This window comes from Pelodiscus sinensis, chromosome 1 (assembly GCF_052426305.1).
Source record: "Pelodiscus sinensis isolate ZL-2025 chromosome 1, ASM5242630v1, whole genome shotgun sequence".
In the NCBI taxonomy this organism is placed as follows: Eukaryota; Metazoa; Chordata; order Testudines; family Trionychidae; genus Pelodiscus; species Pelodiscus sinensis.
Window position 1 is genome coordinate 272,293,537 of NC_143052.1, and position 23,514 is coordinate 272,317,050.

At 43.6% G+C, this 23,514-nt stretch overlaps 1 protein-coding gene across 5 annotated transcripts in view; it reads right to left on the reverse strand.

The window, feature by feature from the left end:
* Window positions 1-23,514, reverse strand: part of UCHL3 (ubiquitin C-terminal hydrolase L3) — a 56,606-nt gene that overhangs the window by 11,247 nt on the left and 21,845 nt on the right. For 3 of the 5 annotated variants that reach the window (XM_075918887.2, XM_089775438.1, XM_075918889.2), the window contains exons 3-6: window positions 18,209-18,365; window positions 17,573-17,658; window positions 16,489-16,536; window positions 3,488-3,652 (exon numbers count right to left, since the gene is read on the reverse strand). In XM_075918887.2, the coding sequence (XP_075775002.1) occupies window positions 3,488-3,652; window positions 16,489-16,536; window positions 17,573-17,658; window positions 18,209-18,365 (456 nt within the window). The remainder of the gene's footprint in view (window positions 1-3,487; window positions 3,653-16,488; window positions 16,537-17,572; window positions 17,659-18,208; window positions 18,366-23,514) is intronic. The other 2 variants (XM_075918888.2, XM_075918890.2) reach the window with 2 other exon arrangements.

Consider the following 23,514-nt stretch of genomic DNA (forward strand, 5'->3'; position numbering starts at 1 on the left):
GCAAATCAAGGTTGTTGTACAGAAGAATTAGAATTGGAAAAGGTATAACAAAAGGAAACTGAAATGATTAGGGGTATGGAACAGCTCCCATAGAAGGAGAAATTAAAAAGACAGGACTGCTCTGCTTAGAAGACAGAGGTCTAAGGGGGGATATTCTGTACTATTCATTTTGGAAATTAATCTGTTTGTTCAAGAACTTTTCTTAAATGTTAAGAGCTAGGACCACCTAATTTGGCATAAAACTTCGTCTTATCATAACTTAAAGCAAAATAAGGGTTTGGTTGTGCCAGGAAAATGGGATGTGGCTAGAATGGGATTGCTTCTCATTAAACCATACATCAAAGAGACAATCACCAGGCAGGTGAAAATCACAGGCTAGCTGGAGGCATTCCCCCTTCATCTGGGATTACCCCAGTTGCGAACCTTCCATTCCAATGTGCCCTTTTATGGGGAGGGGACAGGACTGAAACTCTCCTCCTCCCCAGATTCATACAGGGACATTTCTGGCTGTTCCCCTTCATCACTGTCACAAAAAAAGTGCACAAACTTAATTGAATCAAGGACCCAAGCAGTGCTGGGTAAATGTGCTAGTGGTCTATAAAACCATGAACGATGAGGAGAAACTTAATAGGGGAGTATATTTTACCTTCACATAACACAAGAACCTGATCTCCCCCAATAAAATTAATAGGCAGAAGATTTTAAGAAAACTTAGTATTTATTCATTCTATCCTCAATGAACATGTGGAACTCATTGACAGGGGATGTTGTGAAGGCCAAAACAATATCTGGGTTAAAAAAAGAGAATTAGGTAACTCCATGGAGCATATGTCCACAATGGCTCAGTGGTATATTATGGAGGAGACACCAGACCTTCAGAGCAGAATTCTGCTCTGTGGACGATGTAAAAGGGATCATTGTCACAGGTTAAGAACCATAAGGAGAGAGAGGGCAGGAAGGACTTTGCCCATCCTGAAATGCTGACAAACTTCTGTGAGATTAAACCTGGGGAAAGCACATCACTGAATTTTTGTTATTTTCAAAGATCTTTAACTCAAGCACTCTAGGCATAAAATTTCTGTGGCTAATATATTCCTTTGCTAAGCCCGCCCTATGTTCCTTGCTTTCCTGCCACATTGTCCCCAGAGAAATTAATCAAGAAGCCCAGAGAGCTTCATCCTACGTAGAGTTCTGGGGTAGTGTGTTGAAGTGATCTGGAGGCATAGGAAGTCTCATGCTGATTTCAGGAAGCAGGTAAGTGGATGGCAGCATCCCACAGAAAGATATCAGGTAAGAGATCTTAGCTCAAAAGTGTGCCCTGCAGATCTATTCACAGGGACTAAGACTCTATCCAAACAAAGCGGGTTAAGAAGCACATGGGACCTAGTGACTAAACCTACATACAGAAGACTGGAGAATGATTAGATGGGCACTGGGCCTAGATGTAAAACGGAGAAAGAGTTCTAACATGGAGAGATGAGGGTGGGGGGGGGGGGGGGGGGGAGTGTTAATGGTGGGTTTTGAAGCTGAGGGGAAAACCAAAGCATGATAGTATTTTGGAGCTGAACAAGGCAGGAAAAGTTTAAAAAGTGGGCATGAGAGAGTGAGCTCATGTTGCAAGTGCAGATGTGGAGAACAGATGAGTTGGAAGGATGAAAAGACATGAAAAAAGGTAGAGGAATATTATTGTTCAACTGAAGCAAACAAGGAAAATAGAAAAATCCTAAGAATCCAGAAGCGAGCTTACATTAATGAGCAACAGATCCAAAGAGTTCACTGTTTAATGTTTATGCCAGATATGATCATATCGTAAGTCACTAATCTGTATTTTTACTCCAAAAATTAATTTAAGAATAAGGCGTAAGGAGTGCCAGACTGTTGTAGAGAGAGAAAAAGTTGTAATGCTCCCAAGAAAATGAAATATATGGTTCAATTCTCTATTTTCACAAAAAGAATGGTCAGACTGTTCATTCACAAATATTTAAAGATCAATGTACTAGTTCACTGTATTATTAGAAATAACTAGAAAATGCTTAATTGGATCCTTTATTTCACTCATTATAGATTTACTGGAAACAAATCCCTAAAGCATACAAATATTCACTGAACAACTTTGGGCAAAGTGTTCTAAAGATACGAAAGTAAACTTAAAAAACAACCAAAAAAGTTTTCTTCACCTAATATTAAGACAGGTGAATGACATGAACTCACAAATGCTAGTGAGAAGGCCAAGGGAGATGTACCCAGTAACGTTTTTTTCCTTTAATTTGTGCATTTTCCTCTGAATAATATTCTCAATTTTCATTTGTTACACACTAGGTAAGGCTCTGAAGATATAATATCTAGCAAGTTTCATAGTTCTCAAATACGGATTTCCAACCACTGTCTATATGTAGCAGATTAAAACAATTCTCCAAATAAACAAAGGAACGGGGTAAGGGTTTCAACATTGAGATATATGAATCATATAAAATCAACACTCAAAAAATGGAAGTATTTCACATGTGAATGTGTTTGTGCCATTGAACAACAGCAAAAAGGATTTCCATTTCCCTATTCACATTGGGGAATTATTTAAACTTACAATTGGTCCACAGTCAGAATTATTTCAGGTTAGTCAGGACCCATACACATTAAATCCAAATTTCTAACAGTGTTACAGCAATGTGATTATACTGGTTGAAACAGAAAGATAGTTATTTCATTTGTAACTTGGTAGCATCTGTGTCAGGTTATGCATCTTTCACACAGTGGAAAGTAATGCACTTATTTTTTGTTAATTTCCACTCCCTCATTCTATTTCAGTTTACTGATTCCAAGGGTTCGGTCCTATAACAATTACCTAAAAATGCTGTGTACTAAATAAAAATAGAATGAACAATTACTGTATCATTATTTAAGCCTCATGAATAAGAAAAAAAAAGTTGAGGCATGATATTTGATAAGGAGCCACCATCTAACGGAAAATATTAATCTTCAAACAAAAGATGAAACGAAGAAACTTTGTATCTAAAATAATAGGACCTCAAGGGAGAAAGTATCTAAGCCACCTCAGAACTACAGGAGCCTGAAACACCTAGAGGACTATAAAGCAAAGCTCAGAACTAAGAACAAGAAGGAAAATGGGTTCAGGATATAAAAACACAGGAAGAGGAAATCATGCTGTATGGCAAAGAATTAGAAACTGCTAAGAAGTGCCCTTAACAGAACCAACTTAAATACCAGGAAGATCAAGTAAAGAGCGCAGAGGTTTGAAGAAGAGCTTATGGAAGAACAAGCAGTTCCATAAAGGGCAAGCTTCTTGGATACACTGAAAAATAGTTCACAAGTGCCAAATTGTCTCAGAACCAAAGAACAACAAAACCACTTAGGAGGCAAAGCAAGGATTAATACATGCTTGCTGTTCCCCACAGGAAAAAAAAAGCCCTAAGAATGGTTAACAGAAAGAACAACAGCTGTGTGGAGACTGAAGATGGACTACACTTACAACAGAACGGAGCCCAACAGGAAGGCGTATCAATGGCTGCCAACACCGAAGACAAATTGATGGACTGGTAGCCTGTGCAGGACTTACATGGTTATGTTTGACCCAGGAGAGAGATGCACAGTGACACAATGGTGAAGACTTCATTCTGCACAGGCTAAAATGAGGCTGCAATGACAATGATGGTAAGGATAGCGAGGATGATGATGACTTCATACATATGAAAAAAATACTTACACTTGAATTAATGTATCTAAGCTATTGCAAAGATCCCCACTTTCTGTATTACATATTGCTTTAATAAGCATCAGCATGGAAGAGTATATGCATGCCTAGGAATAGGCTTATTTTAACAATAATATGGCAACAAAGAATGGAAATTAACAAAAGATATGGTCCAAAGCTGAAGAAGTTCCTAACAAATATGAACCCTTTAGAACAGTTATGTTAGTCACGCCCAATAAACTTCATAAAATGAAGACAAGCTTTACAGAATATATTATAAAGATTGTCGAAAGAAAGGAGGAAGGCAATTAAAAATACCTTCAGTTCTGGGAGATTAGATGACACAAAAGGATCTATCCTTTCCTCAAATGCAACCCAAAAGTCAGGTTTTCATGTAATTTAGAAGAAAGCCATATGATACAGTTCTGATTAAAGGGCATCAAATCATTATTGAAGTGGAAATCAGAGTTTTTCACATTGGTATATTCCCAATGTAAAAGGATAGCAACTGGAATGGGTCACTGGGGAAAGGTATGCAACTTAATATATATTACACTTATTCTTCTAAAATACATCTGTGGCATTTCTGCCATTAATACAGGCTGAAATCTGTTCTCATATCATTCGTAGAAGTAGGAATATGTTAAATGATTCAAATAATGGTTATTAAAAGTAAGATTATAGAAGCAAATAACGAAATAACTCAAGCACAACTGTCTCATTTTACAGAATATGTATTGCAGCAAAGTTCTGGTTGTTCCCTGTGGGTCTCACGCAACTGGCAGGCAGTGTAAGCTTCAAAGGCTTGCTGTGGTCCTCCAAGCAGCCTCTTTCTCTTTACTAGAGGCAGGAGCCAAAGCCTACTGAGCCATACTCATAATAGGGTAGTTCATAATTGGGGGGGCAGGGGGAGGAAATCCCCTCTGGAGTCCTCATATCCCTTCTTGGGGGAAGATCTTTGTGGTGTTGCGGGGTGAAGCTGGGCCCACCCACTACTCTGGGTTCCAGCCCAGGGACCCTAAGGCAGCAACAACAGGCAGGGTTACTTCCACTCTCAATCTGGCAGCTTTTCCTTGGGCCACTTTCCCAAACGATTTCTCCCAGCACCTTTTCTTTGGTACCTGCTCATCAGTCCTCAGCTCAAACCCACATAGCTCTTCTATACCACACTTCCTTCTTCCAGTCCTTCACTCTTTTCTCTCCCCATTCTATGCCTGGGGGGAGACCTTTTAAAGCAGTGCCACAGGCCTTAATTTGCTGCAGGTGTCTCATTAGCCTGTGACTTCTATCAAGTCCTAATTGACTCAAGGTGCCCTGCCTGATTATGCTGCACTTAGGATTGGCTTTTTTTTTTTTTTTAAACGGGGAAGAGAAAGCTATTCACCCAAGCCCCAGCATGTCTTCCCTCTATTAGTGTATGGCAGACAGTTGGTCTGGGTCTGTCAGGTATGTATGCAGAAAAGATGTAATTCCACAAGATAAACCCAATAAGCATATATTCACCACAGTGAAGTAAGTGTTAAACCGTTCTAATGAAATACTAAAGCTCAATGTATAATATGATTAAGTTGTTATCCTAACAGAAGAAAAAATATAATTTACAGAATATCATCTTGACAAAAAAGTATCACAAATCCATACCAATACTGCTTTCTGCTTTTAAAGCTTTCCAACTGCCATTTTGCTTTCTTAGTCTATATTCATTCTGTGACTTCCCCATGATAGGAGGGTCCAAGTAAATTTCTGTGCCATATACAGGCAGTCCCCGGGTTACGTACAAGATAGGGACTGTAGGTTTGTTCTTAAGTTGAATCTGTATGTAAGTCGGAACTGGCGTCAGCCGCTGCTGAAACTGATCAGTTTCAACAGCGGCTGAATCTGGACGCCAGTTCTGACTTACATACGGATTCAACTTAAGAAAACCAGGCGTCCCCAAGTCAGCTGCTGCTGAAACTGATCAGCGGCTGATCCCAGGAAGCCCGGGGCAGAGCAACTGGCTGAATCAGGACGCCTGGGGCAGAGCAGCTGGGGTGCTGCCGGGTTGGTACAGTAGCGCCGAGGAGCGGCGCTGAGGGACCAACCCGGCAGCGCCCCAGCTGCTCTACCCCAGGCATAGGCAAGAAAAGACTGGTCTGATAGGAGGGGGAGGGGGCGCACTAGCTGCACTCCCCCCCCCCCCAGCAGACCAGGGAGACGGGGAGCAAATCCGTGGAGCACTCCCGCAGTGGGACAGCCCAGGCGCGCCCGGGCGCGCCCGGGCTGTCGCGCTGCGGGCGTGCTCTGCGGCTTTGCTCCCGGTCTCCCTGCAGACAAGAGAGACGGGGAGCAGCTTTTCTCGCCCCGGAGGACGGGGGCGGCGGGACTGCAGCGCATCTGGGCGTCCCGGCGCTCCAGTCCTCTGGGGCGAGAAAAGCCCCGTTCATAACTGCGGATCCGACACAAGTCGGATCCGCATAACTCAGGGACTGCCTGGACAGTACAGAGCAAGAGGCAATCAAAGAGATTCTTTCTGCATAGTAAGCGTTAAGTAAAAGAATAGCATCCAGGCTATGGTGAAGAGTCATGTAGAAGTTTGCAATATGCTCCTTGCCTTTAGAGCCTGAGGCAAAACTTATAACTTTGACATATTTTGGATCAGGTCATATACTTTAACAGCTCTATAGAGTGGGACAATGTACAGCCAGCTGGAGGAAGAGGGAACAGAGGCAATCCAACAGCAGAATAAGACAGCATTTGTGGGATCAGAAAGAAGCTTGCAGGAGTGATGGCTGCTATGCTTCTTTTATGCTGCTTTGATACTTGGATTTCTCAACTCTTCATGCTGACCAGGTATTAAGAGGAATGCTTTTGAGTTAGCAAAGTACTGAAGATGCATATAACATACCAGAAGGAACAAAAAGCTTCAGAATGCACAGCAAAATACCTAAAATTCAGGGTTTCCTTTAAACTGTGTGACCGCACAGCTGCTTAGTAAGCCCCACACGGAGGCACATAGCTACTGCGCATGGAAATGCCATGGATGGAGCACAGAGAGGCCCCCCGCTGGCACATGCCTCTTTCCCATTTGCACCAGCTCCCTGAAGGACAGGTGCCTTCTCAAGTTCTCTCCCCGTCATTCCCAGAAGCACGGCCCCACATCTGCCACTGATTGTCCATGTGAAGAATGAAGTTGGTTATGTGCATCAGTATGGAAGTGACGTGTCACACATCTCCATATTGGTGCACATAAAATTCATTCAACAGATGGACATAAAATTAGAGGGAACACTGCCAAAATCGCTAGTCAAATCCTAAAGAATTACTTCTATTTCTTGTAAAACCCTTCCAAGTCAATGGACCTACATATGGAAGCACAGGTCTGCTGACCAGAACAAGTTGTAGGATCTACATCTGAATACAGTAAAACTCCATTAGTCCGGCATCCAATGCTCCGGGACTCCTGATGGTCCGGCACCATCAGGAACCCGGAAGTGCTGGGGCAGCTGGACAGGCTTCCCCCATTCAGCTACTGCTGAAACTGACCAGCAGCTGAATCGGGGAAGCCGGGAGCAGAACAGCTGGGGTGCTGCCGGGTTGGTCTCGAAGCGCTGCCCCTCGGGGCTGCGGGACCAACCCAGCAGCACCCCAGCTGCTCTTGGGGACTCCTGGGGCAGAGCAACTGGAGTGCTGCCGGGTTGGTCCCGCAGTGTCTAGGGGCGGCGCTGCGGGACCAACCCAGCAGGACCCCAGCTGCTCTGCCCCAGGGGTCCCCAAGTCAGCCGCTGCTGAAACAGATCAGCGGCTGATTCCAGGAAGCCCCAGGCATCCCCAAGAGTTGCTGGAGTGCTGCCGGGTTGGTCACGCAGCCCCGAGGAGCAGCGCTACGGGACCAACCGGGTAGTACCCCAGCTGCTCTGTCCCAGGCATCCCCAAGAGCAGCTGGAGTGCTGCTGGGTTGGTGCCGTAGCGCTGCCCCTTGGCACTGCGGGACCAACCGGGCAGCACCCCAGCTGCTCTATTGCAGGCATCCCCGATTCAGCTGCTGCTGAAACTGACCAGCAGCATCTGAATCAGGGACGCCTGGGGCAGCGCCGGATTATCCTAAGGGGGGGGCTATGAGGGGTCTGGGGTGGCATCCCCTATCACCCCACTCCAGACCCCTCATAGCCCCCCCTTCTGACAGTCCGGCATATCTGATAATTCGGCACCCCCTGGGTCCTAAAGGTGCCGGATTATCGGAAGTTTACTGTATCTTGTGGTCTGGCAAGAATTTAGAATTTAGAGCCCTCCCTCCGCAATGCAATGCTAATGCAGACTATATAAGGTTTTTAAATTCTGTAAATTTCTTGCCTATTTTGGTAACAGAGGTTTGTCTTGAATCTGCAAATTGTTTACCTAGCAACATAGGGGAAAAAAACGTTAAAATTATAGAGTAGGAATTTAGGTTTGGCTGGATAAACACGGTTGACAGGAAATTGCATAACAGTGTGTGTATTTTTGCTCTGAAAAAATATAGAGTAGCATTTTCATATCATAAGACTTGTCAAGACAACATGGTAATGCCAACCCAGAGGATGCTGAATTTAGCTATTTGCTTAAGGGAGTAGAGATTGACTAACTAGTTTGAGATTTACATACAAGATTTATTAACAAATAAAACATTTAGATAAAAGCATTCTTAGCCAAGTGTTATATTTAGGCAAGTTACAGGACTAAATTATGACCTTCCATCTCTTTCCTTCATTTACTATATTTTAATATACTTTATATTCAATCCTACACTCTAAAGTCAGGCAAGGTTTCATTAAGACAAAAGGAATTTTGTTTAAGAAGCTGGATTTTCCCTTTCACCATTTATCACTCTCAATTACTGGCATCTATTTCTGAGTTTCCCAATTGTTGCTTTTTTGTTTAAGAAAATGATGAATAAATTCAAGTAAATGTTTCTGAAAAGGTTTTAAACTACAATGATGGAGGAACTTTTTCTGGTCAAGGAAGAAAAATACAGTCATACCTCTTTTAAGGGACAGTCACAGAGCTCTGTAATTAGGTGTGCAGTGCTGTCATCAGGGATGGTATTCCTGATGGCCTGTAATCCGTCTTCATGTGGAATGTTAGTGTAAAGAGCTTCTACGTCCATAGTGGCCAGGATGGTATTTTCAGATAGATTACTGATGTTTTGAAGTTTCCTCAGGAAGTCAGTGGTGTCGCAGAGGTAGCTAGTAGTGCTGGTAGCATAGGTCTGAGAAGGGAGTCGATCTAGCCAGATAATCCTGTTGTAAGTATGCCAATGCTTGAGACAGCACTGCACACCTGATCACAGAACTTTGTAACTTTGTCCTCACCCACAACTACTTCTGATTCAGAAGCAATTTGTATCTTCAAGTCAGTGGCACAGCCATGGGCACCCGCATAGCACCACAATATGCCAACATCTGTATGGCTGATCAAGGTTTCCTCAGCTCTCACCCCCTAACCGCCTTACTCTACTTACGCTACATCAATGGCATCTTCATCATATGGACCCACGGAAAAGAGACTCTTGAAGAATTTCAACAACTTCCACCCCACCATCTACCTCAGCCTGGACCAGTCCACACGAGAAAACTACTTCCTTGACACTACAGTACAATTAAATGATGGACAAATTTCTACCACCCTATTCTGGAAACCCACTGACCACTACACTTACCTTCATGCCTCCAGCTTCCATCCCAGACACATTTCTCAATCCACTGTATACAGCCAAGCCCTAAGATATAACCGGATTTGCTCCAATCCCACAGACAGAGACAAACACCTACAGGATCTACATAGAGCATTCCTAAAACTGAAATAGCCACCTGGAGAAGTGTAGAAACAGACTGACAGGGCCAAAAATGTACCCAGACACAAACTACTTCAAGACAGACCCAAAAGAGAAAACAACAGAATTCCATTTGTCATTACCTACAGTCCGCAACCTAAACCCCTCCAACGCATTATCCACAATCTACAACCTATCTTGGAAAATGATCCCTCACTCTCAAGAGTCCTTGGGGGAAAGGCCTATTGCAAACAACGCTTCCAACCTGAAAGAAATTCTTTCCAGTAACCATGCTACACAACTACATCATAATCATCCAGGAACCCACCCCTCCCATCAGCCCTGGTCCCAACTCTGCCCACATATCTATACAAGAGAATTCATCACTTATGCCACCAAATCAGAGGCTCATTTAACTGCACATCCAGTAATGTGATCTATGCCATCAAATGCCAGCAATGCCCCACTGCATTATATATTGGACAAACTGGACAGTCCTTACGGAAAAGAATCAATGGACACAAATCAGATATCTATAAAGGGAACATACAGAAACCTGCTGGCGAACACTTTAATCTGCCTGGTCACTCATTAAGAGATCTTCACATTACTGTTTTGTTACAGACCAATTCCACAAGCCAAATACACAGGGTAGGATTGGAACTACAATTCATTCACAAGTTTAATTCTCATACCAATGGTCTGAATTGAGATACCAGGATGGCTGGGCATTATCTACCAACCAACCAATGAAGGTGCCAATGGTTCTTTGTGTAGAATCTGGTGTCAGTACTCTTCCTCTAATTGCTAACTAATGGTTTGTATCTGCTTCTAACTATCCAGTCTTTAGGTGCTCATACTATCAGTTTTGCCTGTTACATGCTGCTCGGCTTTTCCTTTGATACTTACATATCCAGTACCTCTCCCCCCCCCCCCCAACCCATTTTTTTCCTCTTTCACCTCCCCTCTCCCTTATTTTTGGTTCTGGACATCCAACACTCTGGTCATCTGAAGAAATGGGCTATGCCCACGAAAGCTCATGATACTATCTACATGTTTTGTTAGTCTTTAAAGTGCTACCAGACCATTTGTTGTTTACGTTTTTTCTTGAAGCAGTTTCTCAGAAAATTGGCAGCTAATCAAATCCTTTTGTATAGCATCCTGCCATCTAGTATGCATCTTCCAGCCCTTCTCCTACCTTCTACTTCTAACACCCTATTTCCTATATATTCTTCTGACCTTCTTTTCACATGCCCAAACCACACAAGTCTGGATTTCATCAACATTTCTATAATTGGTATCGTCTTCACACTTCCCCTAACTCATTTGTTCCTAACAGTCTATCCTGTTAGCTCCAAGCATCCATAATAGCCTTTTCATTTCCACTGTATTCAAGATCTTCTCCTGCCTCTTCATTCATGCCCAGCATTTGGAGCCATACAAAAGTGCAGACCCAATTACCATCTTGTATCTTATTTTCAGTTTGACAGGCATTATATTAAAAATGAATTCACTCACTTTTCTCCATTTAATACATGCCTTTCTGCTTATTCATTTGTTGTTAATTTCATCTGTACTATCAAGCCTAGGCACTTCAGCTTCTGCAACTGATAGTAGCTGTTCCTTCAGTTTTGTTTTAATGAAAGATTTAACTGAATCTAAAATCTTATACTCTGTCCTATTTCTACTGATTTCATGCTGTTTAAGCACCCCCCCCCCCCCATATTTCTGAATCTTCTTCCACTTCCTCTTTGCTTTCCCCAACATGCACATAAATCTGTAAGAAGCACACACCAGGGTGCCATTCTCTGGATATTTTCTGTAAGTGCAGCAAGCATCAAACTGTGAACAAAAAGGTGCTTACTGCAGAGCCCTAATGTACTATTGCAGGGGTGTCCAAACTTTTTTCAAAGAGGGCCAGATTTGATGAAGTGAACATGCGTGAGGGCCGACCATTTTGCCTGACATTCTTTGAACCATTAAAATTAAATGCAAATTAACTATTTTATGCAAAGTTTATTGCAAACGGCAAACGACATAACACCAACTATACATGTTGTGTCCAAATATATTTATAACTGATTTAGACATTAACTGAGATTTTACAATGTATTCATCTCAATTGAAAAAAAAAAAAAACTTGCCTACACTAATGTGAAGGGTGAAACTGAGATCTGGATTGCAGTACATAGGCTAGGTCTGGTTCAAAGGCAGTGGTTTTGATGCGCAAAATGTCACGCAGGTGAGAGTCACTTAGTCTTGTCCTCACGCGGTTCTTGTTAAAGTTCATAGCAGAGAATGTCTTCTCACACATATATGTTGAGCCAAACAAGCTCAGCATTTTCTTAGCCAATGTTCGAATCTCTTGAAACCGGCTCTTATCCAGTTGGCGGTAAAAGTTCACAAGAGAGAGCTGTTGGTGACGACTGCGTAACTCGCTGTCACAATGCAGCTCAATGAGCTCGAGCTGCAGCTGATCTGGAGCATCCTCGGGGTCAACAGAGAATGGAGAGGAGAAAAGGCTGATCTCCTTTTCAATAGCTGCAAAGTCCTGAAAGCGCCGTTTAAACTCCCCAGCCAGAGATGCAATGTCTGCTGCATACCTGCTCGTTTGCGCACTGATATTGTCCTGTGGAAAACTGTTCATTATTTCCTGCAACGCTGAAAAATGTATGGTATTGGGCTGTGTTTGTGACAACTGCCTTATGAAAAGTTGCAGCTTTGTCCCAAAGGCTTTGAGGTGTGAATAAAGCTGGTTCACCGCTGCATCTTTCCCCTGAAGACTCGTGTTCAGTACATTCAGATGCTTTGTTATGTCAACTAGAAACCCCAAATCAGCCAGCCAAATAGGATCAGATAGTTCTCGCATTGGTTGTCCCTTTGTTTCCAAGAATTCTCCGATTTCCTTTCTGAGAGAGTAGAAACGCTGCAGTGCAGACCCCCGACTGAGCCATCTTACATCGTTGTGATATAAAACATCTTCGTATTCAGCCTGGATGTCCAGTAGAAACTGTTTAAACTGGCGGTGGCACAGGGCTTTAGAGCGAATAAAATTAATAGTCTTTAGCACCGGTTTCATAACATGATCATATTTGAGATGTTTAGCACAGAGAACTTGTTGATGAATGATACAATGGAGTTTAATAGCTTTGCCTCCTTCTTCGATCACCTTGTTACAGATTAGGGTTGATAATCCACTTCGTTCACCAACCATGGCAGGTGCCCCATCAGTAATAATCCCAGTAACTTTGTTCCAAGGCAGTTTCATGTCATCTATGGCGGAACTAACAGAAACAAATAAATCTTTTCCTCTTGTTTGGTCCGTAAGGCTCTGGAGGTCAAGTAGCTCTTCAGTCACATTCATTTCATCGTCCACCCCTCTCATAAAAATCAGCAACTGAGCTGTGTCAGATAGGTCCGTGCTTTCATCACAGGCTATTGAAAAGAAGTCAAAATCCACTCCTTTGGATGTCAACTGTCTCTTAATATCTGATGAAATCTCTTCAATTCTCCGTGCTACAGTGTTACGAGCCAGGCAAATGTTGGCAAACTCTTGCTTCTTCTCGGGACAGATATTCTCAACCATTTTCATAACGCATTCTTTGATAAAGTCACCCTCAGCAAAAGATTTGCAATTTTTAGCAATTAACATTGCCACCTCATAGCTCGCCCTTGTGGCATTTTCATTTGACTCACGGGCTCTTATGAAAAATTTCTGTTGTGACATTAAAACAGCTTCAAGTTGCTTCAACTTTTCACTGCGGTCGTGCCCTGTAAGCTTGTCGTATGTGCTATGTCTCGACTGGTAGTGTCTCTTGACATTAAATTCCTTATAAACAGCCACAGTCTCTTGGCATGTCAGACAAACACAGTGATTCTCTATTTCAGTGAAGAAATATTCCACTTTCCACCTGTCCTGGAAGCGGCGGCCCTCACTGTCAACTTTCCTTCTCTTATTTACAGTCGCCATTTTTTTAAATTGACCAGAAGGGGAAGGGATCATGTGAGCGCAGTGCCAGAGGTTTAATACACTGCCCAAGTAATACACTGCACTAATACACTGCCCAACAAGAATTCTCTTGCCTTTGTGGCTGTTTGTGGCGAAGTCTCTAATGATGAGCTCCACGTGCCTGAGCCCGTTTGTGGCGAAGTCTCTAATGTTCGCAGCTCCACGTGCCTGAGCCCGCCAGGAAGCTGACAGTGCGCAGGGCCAATCACAGATACTGAGCTTGAGCAGCTGCGGAGTCCGTCCCTGATCTCAGCAGCTGCGGAGTCCGTCCCTGCACTCTCAGCCCCAAGGTAGAGGGCTTGCAGGGTCAGAGGCGGGCGGAGAGCGCAGGGCACGCTGGCCTCACGGCGGCCCGGGGGCAGGGCGAACCCGTAGCCAAGCGGGGGAGCGGGGCTGCGGACGTGCCCTACATGGAGGACTTTAGGACCGCAGCGGCCGCCATGGACGGCGGCGGCGCGGCCGGAAGCGGCGCCAGTCAGAGGAGCGCCGGGGAGCCAGGAGAGGGGGAGGAAGCGGGGGCTGTCCCTGCACTCTCAGCCCCAAAGCGGAGTGCAGGGGCAGGGTTTGGGACTGCGGCGGCGGCGGCCTGAAGCGGCGCGCTGAGCGCGCCAGTTAAAAAAACACCGGGGAGCCGGGAGAAGCGGGGGGCCGTATTAAATCCGACCGCGGGCCGCATTTGGCCCGCGGGCCGGACTTTGGACATGCCTGCACTATTGTATTACTAGAATCCATTTACTCCTTACTTATGGCCTTCAGGCATCTATTTCATTCTCATACATGACCCAATAACTGCTTTGATAACACACTCTTAAGATTTAAGACTGCATTCATTGTTGACCTCCCTGGCAAGAAAATCCAAACTGAATGCCACTCATCTTTAGTTCTTTTTATACTTTCTTATCCATAGCTTTTGCCCAAGTCTTCGTTGTGTGGTTCACAAGTTTAATGTTGCAGCAGTTACCCCAGTCTTGGTATGTCTGCTTTCTTCTTAAGTATTGGTATTCCATTCTTCTCCAAGCATGAAACATCATCCTAATGTTCATTATGGAATTAAACTGTTGTGGTGATATGTTCAATCCTTCTTCACTTCTGTTGGCATGCCACCAAGGTACAGAATTATTTTTCAGGTTACCCAATGCTTCTGTGCTACTTCTGGATCTGGTTTGATTTTAATTGCACATCATTGTTCTCTTGGATTCTCTTCATTCATAAAACTTTTTCAAGTAATTTCTCCACTGTTCTTCAATCTGGTTCTCATTAATGTTGTTCTAAATGTATATTTAGTAGTTTTGATCTCACTAATGTCTTCAGTTCTCTTATCCCAGGCCCTTTTTAGTTTATACATTTCTCTCTCACCTACCTTCGATTCAAAATGGTCAAATAAACCTTTCCTGTCTTTTGGCTTAGTGGTTGCTATCTTTTTGGCTTTTTATATGGCTGAAAAATCCTGCTGGAATGTTGCTTAGCACTATTTGTTGCAATTTCTTTTTCCTTCAGAAATATTTTCATTCCATCACCAGATCTCACTGTTTTGTTTCTCTAAGACGATCTTTGCACACTCTTGAATTTTGTTTAAAATATGATTCTGCTATTCATATTTTCTCTTAAACCTTCTACAGATCTCTTCCAAACATTCATTTTACAACTCCTTGCTAACACCATTAAAGCTCCCACCACTTGGTTTTCTGTACTGTTATAGGCTATTTTCTTCTCATGTACAATATGTATCCATAGTTTAAAAAAAAAAAAAAAATGGTGGTTTCAGATTCAGTGCTTTCCTCTGTGACAACCTTAACTGTTTTTGATGCTCTTCAGCTCAGATTATCAAAAAAAAATGATCTGCACACTCATACTTCTCTCTTAGGCTATGTTTATACTATGAGCTTGGAGTATGATTCTCCTGCTTTTGTGTGTAAAATGAATTTATATTTACTGGAAGACTTACCCAGAATTGCCCACGTCCTTCAGGGCAGGGAACTGGCAGTGTAAGGGGTGCAGAAATCAGGGCAGGGTCTTGCGGTTGGGGCATGAGGGCTGGATGGTGAGAAGGGGCTCAGCACAGGGGGGTCCTATCTGGTGAAGCTTTCTCGCCTGCCCCCAGCTGCCAGGGACCTTCTGGCCCCTAACCACTCTTGGTCATTGGGGCCTTCCCTCCTCCTCCCCACCAGCACAGTGGCCAAGGTCTTGGGGGAAAAGGGGGGAGGAGAGATTTGGGGCAGGATGGCTATTTACTCAGCCTGGTGGCAGGCAAGATGCTAGAGCCCCGGCTCTGCTGGCCACTCTCTTTAGGGGTGCAGTTGTGCTCAGTGGCCACTTCGCATTAAAAGCTCTTCCCTGCGGGCTCACTACCCTCCCACCCCCATCTGTTTTAGTAACGTTATTTTGGGAGTAAGTCTGAATCTTGTTCTTTGCTTTGGAAAGTTGTTTTTGGAATTTGGTATAGTAAAGTGGTGACAAGAGATTTTTAACAAGGTTTTTTTTGTTTGGTTGGTTTTTTGTTTTTGTTTTTTTGCTTATTTGTGAGAGAGATATCTGGCACCAATTTTTCCTTTTTTTCAAAAACTGTAATAAAAGCTATTTTATTAATGATAAATACTATTTAGGAAGAACTTCTGGTTCTCCCAGAAGCCTGAATTCAGAAGATAGACTTTTGCTAAGTAACCAGCTATGTAATCCAGAAAACCTTTATTTTCCTATACCTGAAAAACTAAACCTTTGCAGACTGTGCTATAGGCAACCAAGTCTGTACCCACAATTTCAAGTAGCCTATTTTTACCTGATTAAGTACAAGAAATGCTTTTCCACCTGTAATTCTGTATTTTATTCATACTTCCTGCTTTGGCTTAATCAGAAACCAGTTCCCTCTTCTTAGAGATGTTGGAAGCTGACTGAATCTGCAGACATCTCTGCATATTATAATTATAATTTGAAACATTCTTCACAGTATTATGTTCATAAAATTAACAAAATTAAAAAATGGAGTACCTCAGTCTGACCTTCATGGGCACTGGATTCATGAGTAACACGAATAGCCTGAAATTAGAATAACGTATTAGATTTCAAACCAAAAAATCCCCCCACAAAACACAAAAAAAAAAAAAAGATTTCTCAAAATAGCAAGCATTAAAAGACTCATTCCACACTCTTCATTTTAACTTGTAGCCTATGGAAGTCACTGAACCTATGCCATATACTATAGTGTATGACTTTTAGGGTTGTAACTATTAGAAGTATTGATTAGAAATTAACTAACCCCAAGATCTCAATTAAAAAAAAAAAGAAGATAAAACCGCCTTTTAAAACTAAACTTTTAAAATGCTTAAAATAACTGTAATGCTGTTTCATGTAAAGTTTTTAAAACCATCTACATGTTAGTGAGATTACTAATTCCCCACTCCATGTTGAAACTCTGGTCCAGAAGAGACCAGAGAATCCCAATGGAGAGCTAGCGCCTGGCAGCCTGACATGCGGCAGCAGAGCTTCCTGGCAGGGCAGTGGAAGCCCTATTCACGGTAGTAAAGCAGCAAGAGCCCAGCACACAGAAGCACCAGGGCTGCCTAGCACGGCACCAGGAGCCAGGCACTGCACCGAGAGCCTGGTGCGTGGGGGCGGCGGGGCTGCCGGTTGCTGCAGCAGAAGCCTGCTGCATGGATGTAATGGGGCTGCTGCATGCAAAGGTAGAGGGGCAGCCTGACAGGACAGTGGGGGTCAGTGACGAGGGGGAACTGGCTGGGAGGCCTTCAGTCAGGCCAGGGCTGGAGGGTGCTAGTGGCAGGAGGACCATAAATGACTTTCCCCTGGTCTGGCAAAGTCCCTCATCCGGGACTAGTCAAGTCCCAAAAGTATGAGACCAGGGAAGTCCAATCTGTAGTAGCAAGTGACATTTACAATAAAGCATTAATGTCTTAATCTGTGAAAGCATTTCAGCACATGCTTAACTTTAAACATGTGAGCAATCCCATTTCCACAATGGGACTATTTAAGTACATCAGTGTTTGCTGGACCATGACACAGGATCAGGACTATTTCTGCTGATAATTCTATCATATTTAAAAAAAAAGATACTAACTTCATAGGTTTCTAAATATTTGGCTCGCTCTTCAGGGCTCATTGATAACGAATCCGCCAAGAATTTTTTCAATGTAGAATCTGATTCTTAAAAATAAATACAAAAAAATTAATAAATCACTCCATTCCTCTTTCCATTCTCAACAAGTTAGAGCATTAGATGAAAACTGAAAGGTTATAACAAAGAACAATTTCGATTTGTATTATTTATTCTTTCCTTTTCCTCTGGACTAATACTTTGTTAAAAACCTTGTTACACAAGGTATACTGAGTGTATTTCCATTTAGAGAAAGACTAAAATCCGAAAAGCAACACATTCTATTCCACTACATACAAGAATAAAACAATTTGAATTTAGACTCTTATTATGGTGTGAAATATTAATATGGTATCCACTACTTTGAATGTGGAGTTATATTTCATTCCCTTAACTATATGTTGTTTTAGTGTCCTTGGAATTACTAAAATGCCTTAATCTATACCATCTAACAAAAAATTGTGCTGTATTGCTGCTGTATAATTAAGACAAGACAAACTAAATTTCTACTTGCATCTTTTAAAGAGCTTTCATTAATATAAAAGGTGTATTGTGCCACCTACCTTCCAAAAATTAAGTCTATTAAGAGAACATACTTACCAAAGTTCATTTTCTCTCTGTTGTTTGCAATAGCATGAATAAGCCCAATCGTTCCACAAGCATTGTTGATGGTTTGCTTCATGAAATATACTGATGATCTGACATCTTGTCCTTGGGCTTTTATTCTCTCTTCTTCTTCTGTTCTGAATGTTTCATACTGGAAAGAAGATCACAAATGTCTTGTATGTAGAATAATTAGGAGAACTATTTCAAATTTCCTGTGCAAAAACCAAATTCCATTACAATGTAATAGTTGTTTGAAACAGAAGGAAGCAGAACTAAATAAGTAAGGGAGCCTTTATTCACATGGCCAGTCTCACTGACGTATCTGAGATCATTCACTGGTATAAATCTGCAAAATCATGTCCTAAATCAGTGCCTTGTCACTAACCAAACATCAGTGTCTTTAACCCAATGCCCTGTAACACTTAACTTACGCTATCAAGTGCCATACCAAGAGTGGTAAAATATGAAGATTGATGAGCTAGGCTCACTATTAGAGAAACAGTCCCCTTTACCACGGCCTATCTCCCTGCAATTCAGCACAAGTCCTGGAAGCAGGCAACACAAGTTTTAGATCTATCACAAGCAAACTGGGAGTACAGTCAATAACTATAAGTTGAACCTTTGCAAATGGGGACTCTTTGTTCCAGCAACATCCATGGTACAGCAAGACCATGGATGTTCCAGGACCAGAGAATCCCAGGGGAGCACTGGAACCTAGGAGTTCTGCGAACTGGCAGGGTTGTAGGTAGCAAGCTGACTCCTGGCCCCACTGGCTAGATTCCCATAGCTAAGAAGCTGGGTGTGCCCCAGTGGGGCTGCCTGCCGGGGTTGGGAGCCCGGCGCGTCGCAGCGGGACTGCTCAGCTAGGCTGCTCAGCGCATCCCAGCTGGGCTACCCGGAGGAGCTGGGACTGATACACTGCAGTGGGGCTGCTCAGCTAGGCTGCCCAGTATGCCCTAGCTGGGCTACTCAGCAAATTGGGTTGCACAGCATAGCAGGAGGAAGGAGAGGGGGGAACCAGCCGGGCAGCAGGGCCTGCAGCTGGTCTAGCGTGGGCGGGAGGGGGGAAAGAGGCGGTAGTTGAGGGGCCAGATATGATTTCCCCTGGTCCGACAAAATCCCTCAGCTGGGACTAGTGAGGACCCGAGGGTGCTGGACCAGGAGGTCCATCCTGTACACTGAAGAGAAAAAAAAATGGAAGCATTATAGAAACTCCAATGTAGTCCTACTTGTTTTGGAAAAAGTTGAGTCATTTCCATGAGAGGTACTAATAATTTTATGAAGGACCCATAATAAGAAGCCACAATAAGATGACAATTTTGTTTATTCTGTTTGTTTTAGGAATGTTAGATATCGTGTAATTGAATAGTCAAATAACTGCATGTAATCTTAGTGGTTACATGGCTACTTGATAGTCTCCGGGAACGGGGCCAGCAGTCAGTACACTCCCAGCCCCACTCCCAGGGAGCCCCTTGTCACCCTGCACTGCTGCCTCTCTATCAGAAGCAGCAGTGCAGGTGGCAGGTGCAGCTGGTCCGCTACAGGAGTCAGTTTAAAAATCAGCTCCCATCTCACACCGACTGTCTGCCACCCTGCTGTATAAGAGGCAGCAGCGAAGGGTGGCTGCAGCCCCTGTCCGTGGGGGGGGGTCTGAGCTCCCCACGGACAGAGGCTGCTGCCACAGAGGAGCCTCTGTCTGTGGCAGGCCCAGCTTGCTGCAAACAGAGACTGCTCTGTGGGATGTGGAGCAGCCTTTGTCTGGGGGGAGCGCGGGCTGCCACAGACAGAGGCTGCTTCACAGCACCCTCCCCCTGCTCCAAGAGGAAGCAGCAACACGTGGGGCTTGGGGAAAGGGGGGGGGAAGGAAAAGGTGACACCGGAGAGCTGGTGCTGGGGGCGGGGGGGAAATCTGCTTTTAAACCAGCTTTCCCCAGCACCAGCTCCTGCCTATCACCTCCCCCGCCTCTATAGGAAGCAGCAAAGGCGGGAGAGGCAGGTCTGCACAGTAGGCACGCAAACAGAGCCTGCTTGAAAGATGGCTCCCTATATGTATAGGCTCCAGCCTGTCCCCTTCCCCTCCACGCTGCTGCCTTTCTATCAGAGAAACTGGGGGCATGCAGATCTAATGCTTGTGGGGAGCCTAATTAAGGTCGGATTCTCATGGGCACTGGCTCAAGTTCCTCTTGCTGCCTCTGATACAGAGGCAACAGGTGGGGATGGGAGAAAATGCATGTAGTTGATAAGATCAACTGATAAGCCCAGGCTTATCGGTTAATCACGTAATTGTCTACAGTACACAATGACATCCCTAGTATGTTTCATGACAGTTTGGCTGTATAAACTGCAAATTATTAAATGTACACAGGTGTTCATGGTAAGGGAAGCATCCAGAGGTGAACAACAGCATTCTAGAGTTTTTCAAACTTGAAATGCTTGGGATAAAGAACGTACTGTAGACAGGGAGGCTGTGTCTACACTGGCACCCCTTTCCGGAAAAGGGATGCTAATGAGACACTTCGGAATTGCAAATTCCACAGGGGATTTAAATATCCCCCGTGGCATTTGCATGAACATAGCTGCCGCTTTTTTCCGGCTCGGGGTTTTGCCGGAGAAAAGCACCAGTCTAGACGGGATCTTGCGGAAAATAAGCCCTTTTCCGGAAGATCCCTTATTCCTACTTGAAAGTCTTCCTTCCATTCAGAATGCACTATACTGTTGAGGGAATTGGAGTTACTGAGAGTCGCTTAAAAATTAAGCCAACTCTTCATCTCAGTACAATTCCCAGATTTCTGATAAAGAGAAGCTACTCTTAGGAGCAAAAGCTTATTTTGCTTTGAAAATACTTTATAGCTATTTAATAGGGAGGTTTTTTGCTGATGTACAGCTCAGTGTACACATTACTGTGTTGTTTCACTGATTATCTTTAGTGTGATCTACTCTGCTGTGGAGACATTAACCAATAAAGAAAGATAAAAGAAATATATTGTGCTTTTATGAACAACTGGTAAAACTAATAAACCAGAAAAAGCTGCTTGTGAGTAAAACTGCATAGACAGGTGTTCAGATAGACAAACCGGACTATAAAAATGAAGGTATGTCCTGATTGTAAGCCTTTCTACCTTTTCAATATACTGCCCTAATGACTGATTTTTAAGCAGTCACCACAGCAAACCTGAAAGCACTAGACAGCTGGCTTTGTCAATCATAAAACATTCCATTCTCTTATCTACTTTGGGAATGTTGTTCTCTCTGGAGATATGATGCTCCCCTACTTTAACTTTTTGGTTAATCACAAAAGTAAAAAGGATTATAATAAATAGATATAAATCTCATAGTAAATAACCTTATGTGCTTTATGCATGTGCCTAAAATGCTCTACTATGCACTTTTACAGCTGCTGCTGCTACAAAAAAAATCCATTGTATTTCTTTAAGAACACTACAAAGGTGCATTTATGGGATTAAAAAACTACTTGTTGGCACAATAAACTAACAATAATACCACATACGCAGGTATACACAATTTCTGGGCACTATTTCTCACTGCATTGACTAGCAGAGGTTGGAGTATTACACATTACAGTCAGGCTGGCCTTCAAGAATGCTGTAAGCATTCCAGATGATCAGGGCAAGCTATGCAGCACTAATTGTGAGGCCTCTGGAAGGCACATGAACAGCTCTAAGCAGAAGCTTATTTAATCCCCTTCTATCAAAAGGACTAGTGACTGATTCAAGGATTCAGGATTGAGAGATATGCAAGAATCAGAAAATAAGAAAGGCTCTGGCAGCAAAAAAAAAGGACTAATTTGGGAAAAGTAGAATGGCTCAAAGAGTCACATTAATAAATATGGGAAGGTTACTCACCTTGTGCAATAACTGGAGATCTACAAGATGTGTTCCCATCGGTGCTCCACTTAGGTGTGTTAGTGCCGCTGTGCACATGGCCTGGAGATTCTTGCTGGCAGTCCTCCAGTCACTGGCTCAAGCTGCACTATTGCACAATCATTTGGAATGACAGTTGCACACATGCCAGCAGCCATTCCCTCCGTTCCTTCTCTAAGCTGGACACTCCTAGCCCGTATCAGAGGGGAGGAAGGAGGATGTGGAGCACACATGGGGTGTGTCTAGACTACATGCCTCCTTCGACGGAGGCATGTAGATTAGCCAGATCGGAAGAGGGAAATGAAGCCGCGATTAAAATAATCGCGGCTTCATTTAAATTTAAATGGCTGCCCCGATCTGCCGATCAGCTGTTTGTCGGCAGACCGGGGGAGTCTGGACGCGATGCCCCGACAAAGAAGCCTTTCTTCATCGACACAGGTAAGCCTCGTGAAACCAGGCTTACCTGTGTCGATGAAGAAAGGCTTCTTTGTCGGGGCATCGCGTCCAGACTCCCCCGATCTGCCGACAAACAGCTGATCGGCAGATCGGGGCAGCCATTTAAATTTAAATGAAGCCGCGATTATTTTAATCGCGGCTTCATTTCCCTCTTCCGATCTGGCTAATCTACATGCCTCCGTCGAAGGAGGCATGTAGTCTAGACACACCCATGGTGACACATCTCGAAGAACTCCACTTACTGTACAAGGTAAGTAACCTTCTCTTCTTCTTTGAGGGTCACTGTGGATGCTTCACTTAGGTGACTATGCAGCAGCGTTCCTGCTTAGGTGGGCGCTCTGTGATGCAGGATTGGATATTGGATAATACCGCACGTCCAAATCTAGTGTTTGTGTCCTCAAAGGTCTGAATTGAGTAATGTTGTGTCAAAGTATTGGCCGAAGGCCATGTTGCTGCTCTGCAAATAATGTCTATGGGTAGACCTTTAAGGAAAGCAGTAGTGATAGACACTGATCTTGTGGAATGCACCCATACGACTATTAGTGGCTGTCTGTGTTTCTGGGAGTAGAACAGCTGTATGCATGCAGAGATCCATTTGGATATTTGCTGTCTGGAAACAGGTTGACCTCTGGACCTACTCATGCATGACACAAATAGTCTGGGTGTTTGGTGGAAGTACAGTCCAGGTAGAAGGCTAATGCTGTGCGTATATCCAGCGTGTGTAGCGCTGTCCTCATGTGGTTTTGGGAAGAGCGCAGGTAGGTATATCGATTCGTTACAATGGAATGAGGTAAGTATCTTGGGAAGGAATTTTGGGTCAGTTCTGAGGACAACCTTGTCTTTGTGGAACACCGTTAACAGCTCTCTCTCATACTCTCCTGGCTGATGTTCTCGCTACGAGAATGGCTACTTTCATTGATAGATGGAGTAGTGAGCACATTGCAAGCGGCTCAAAAAGCCGTC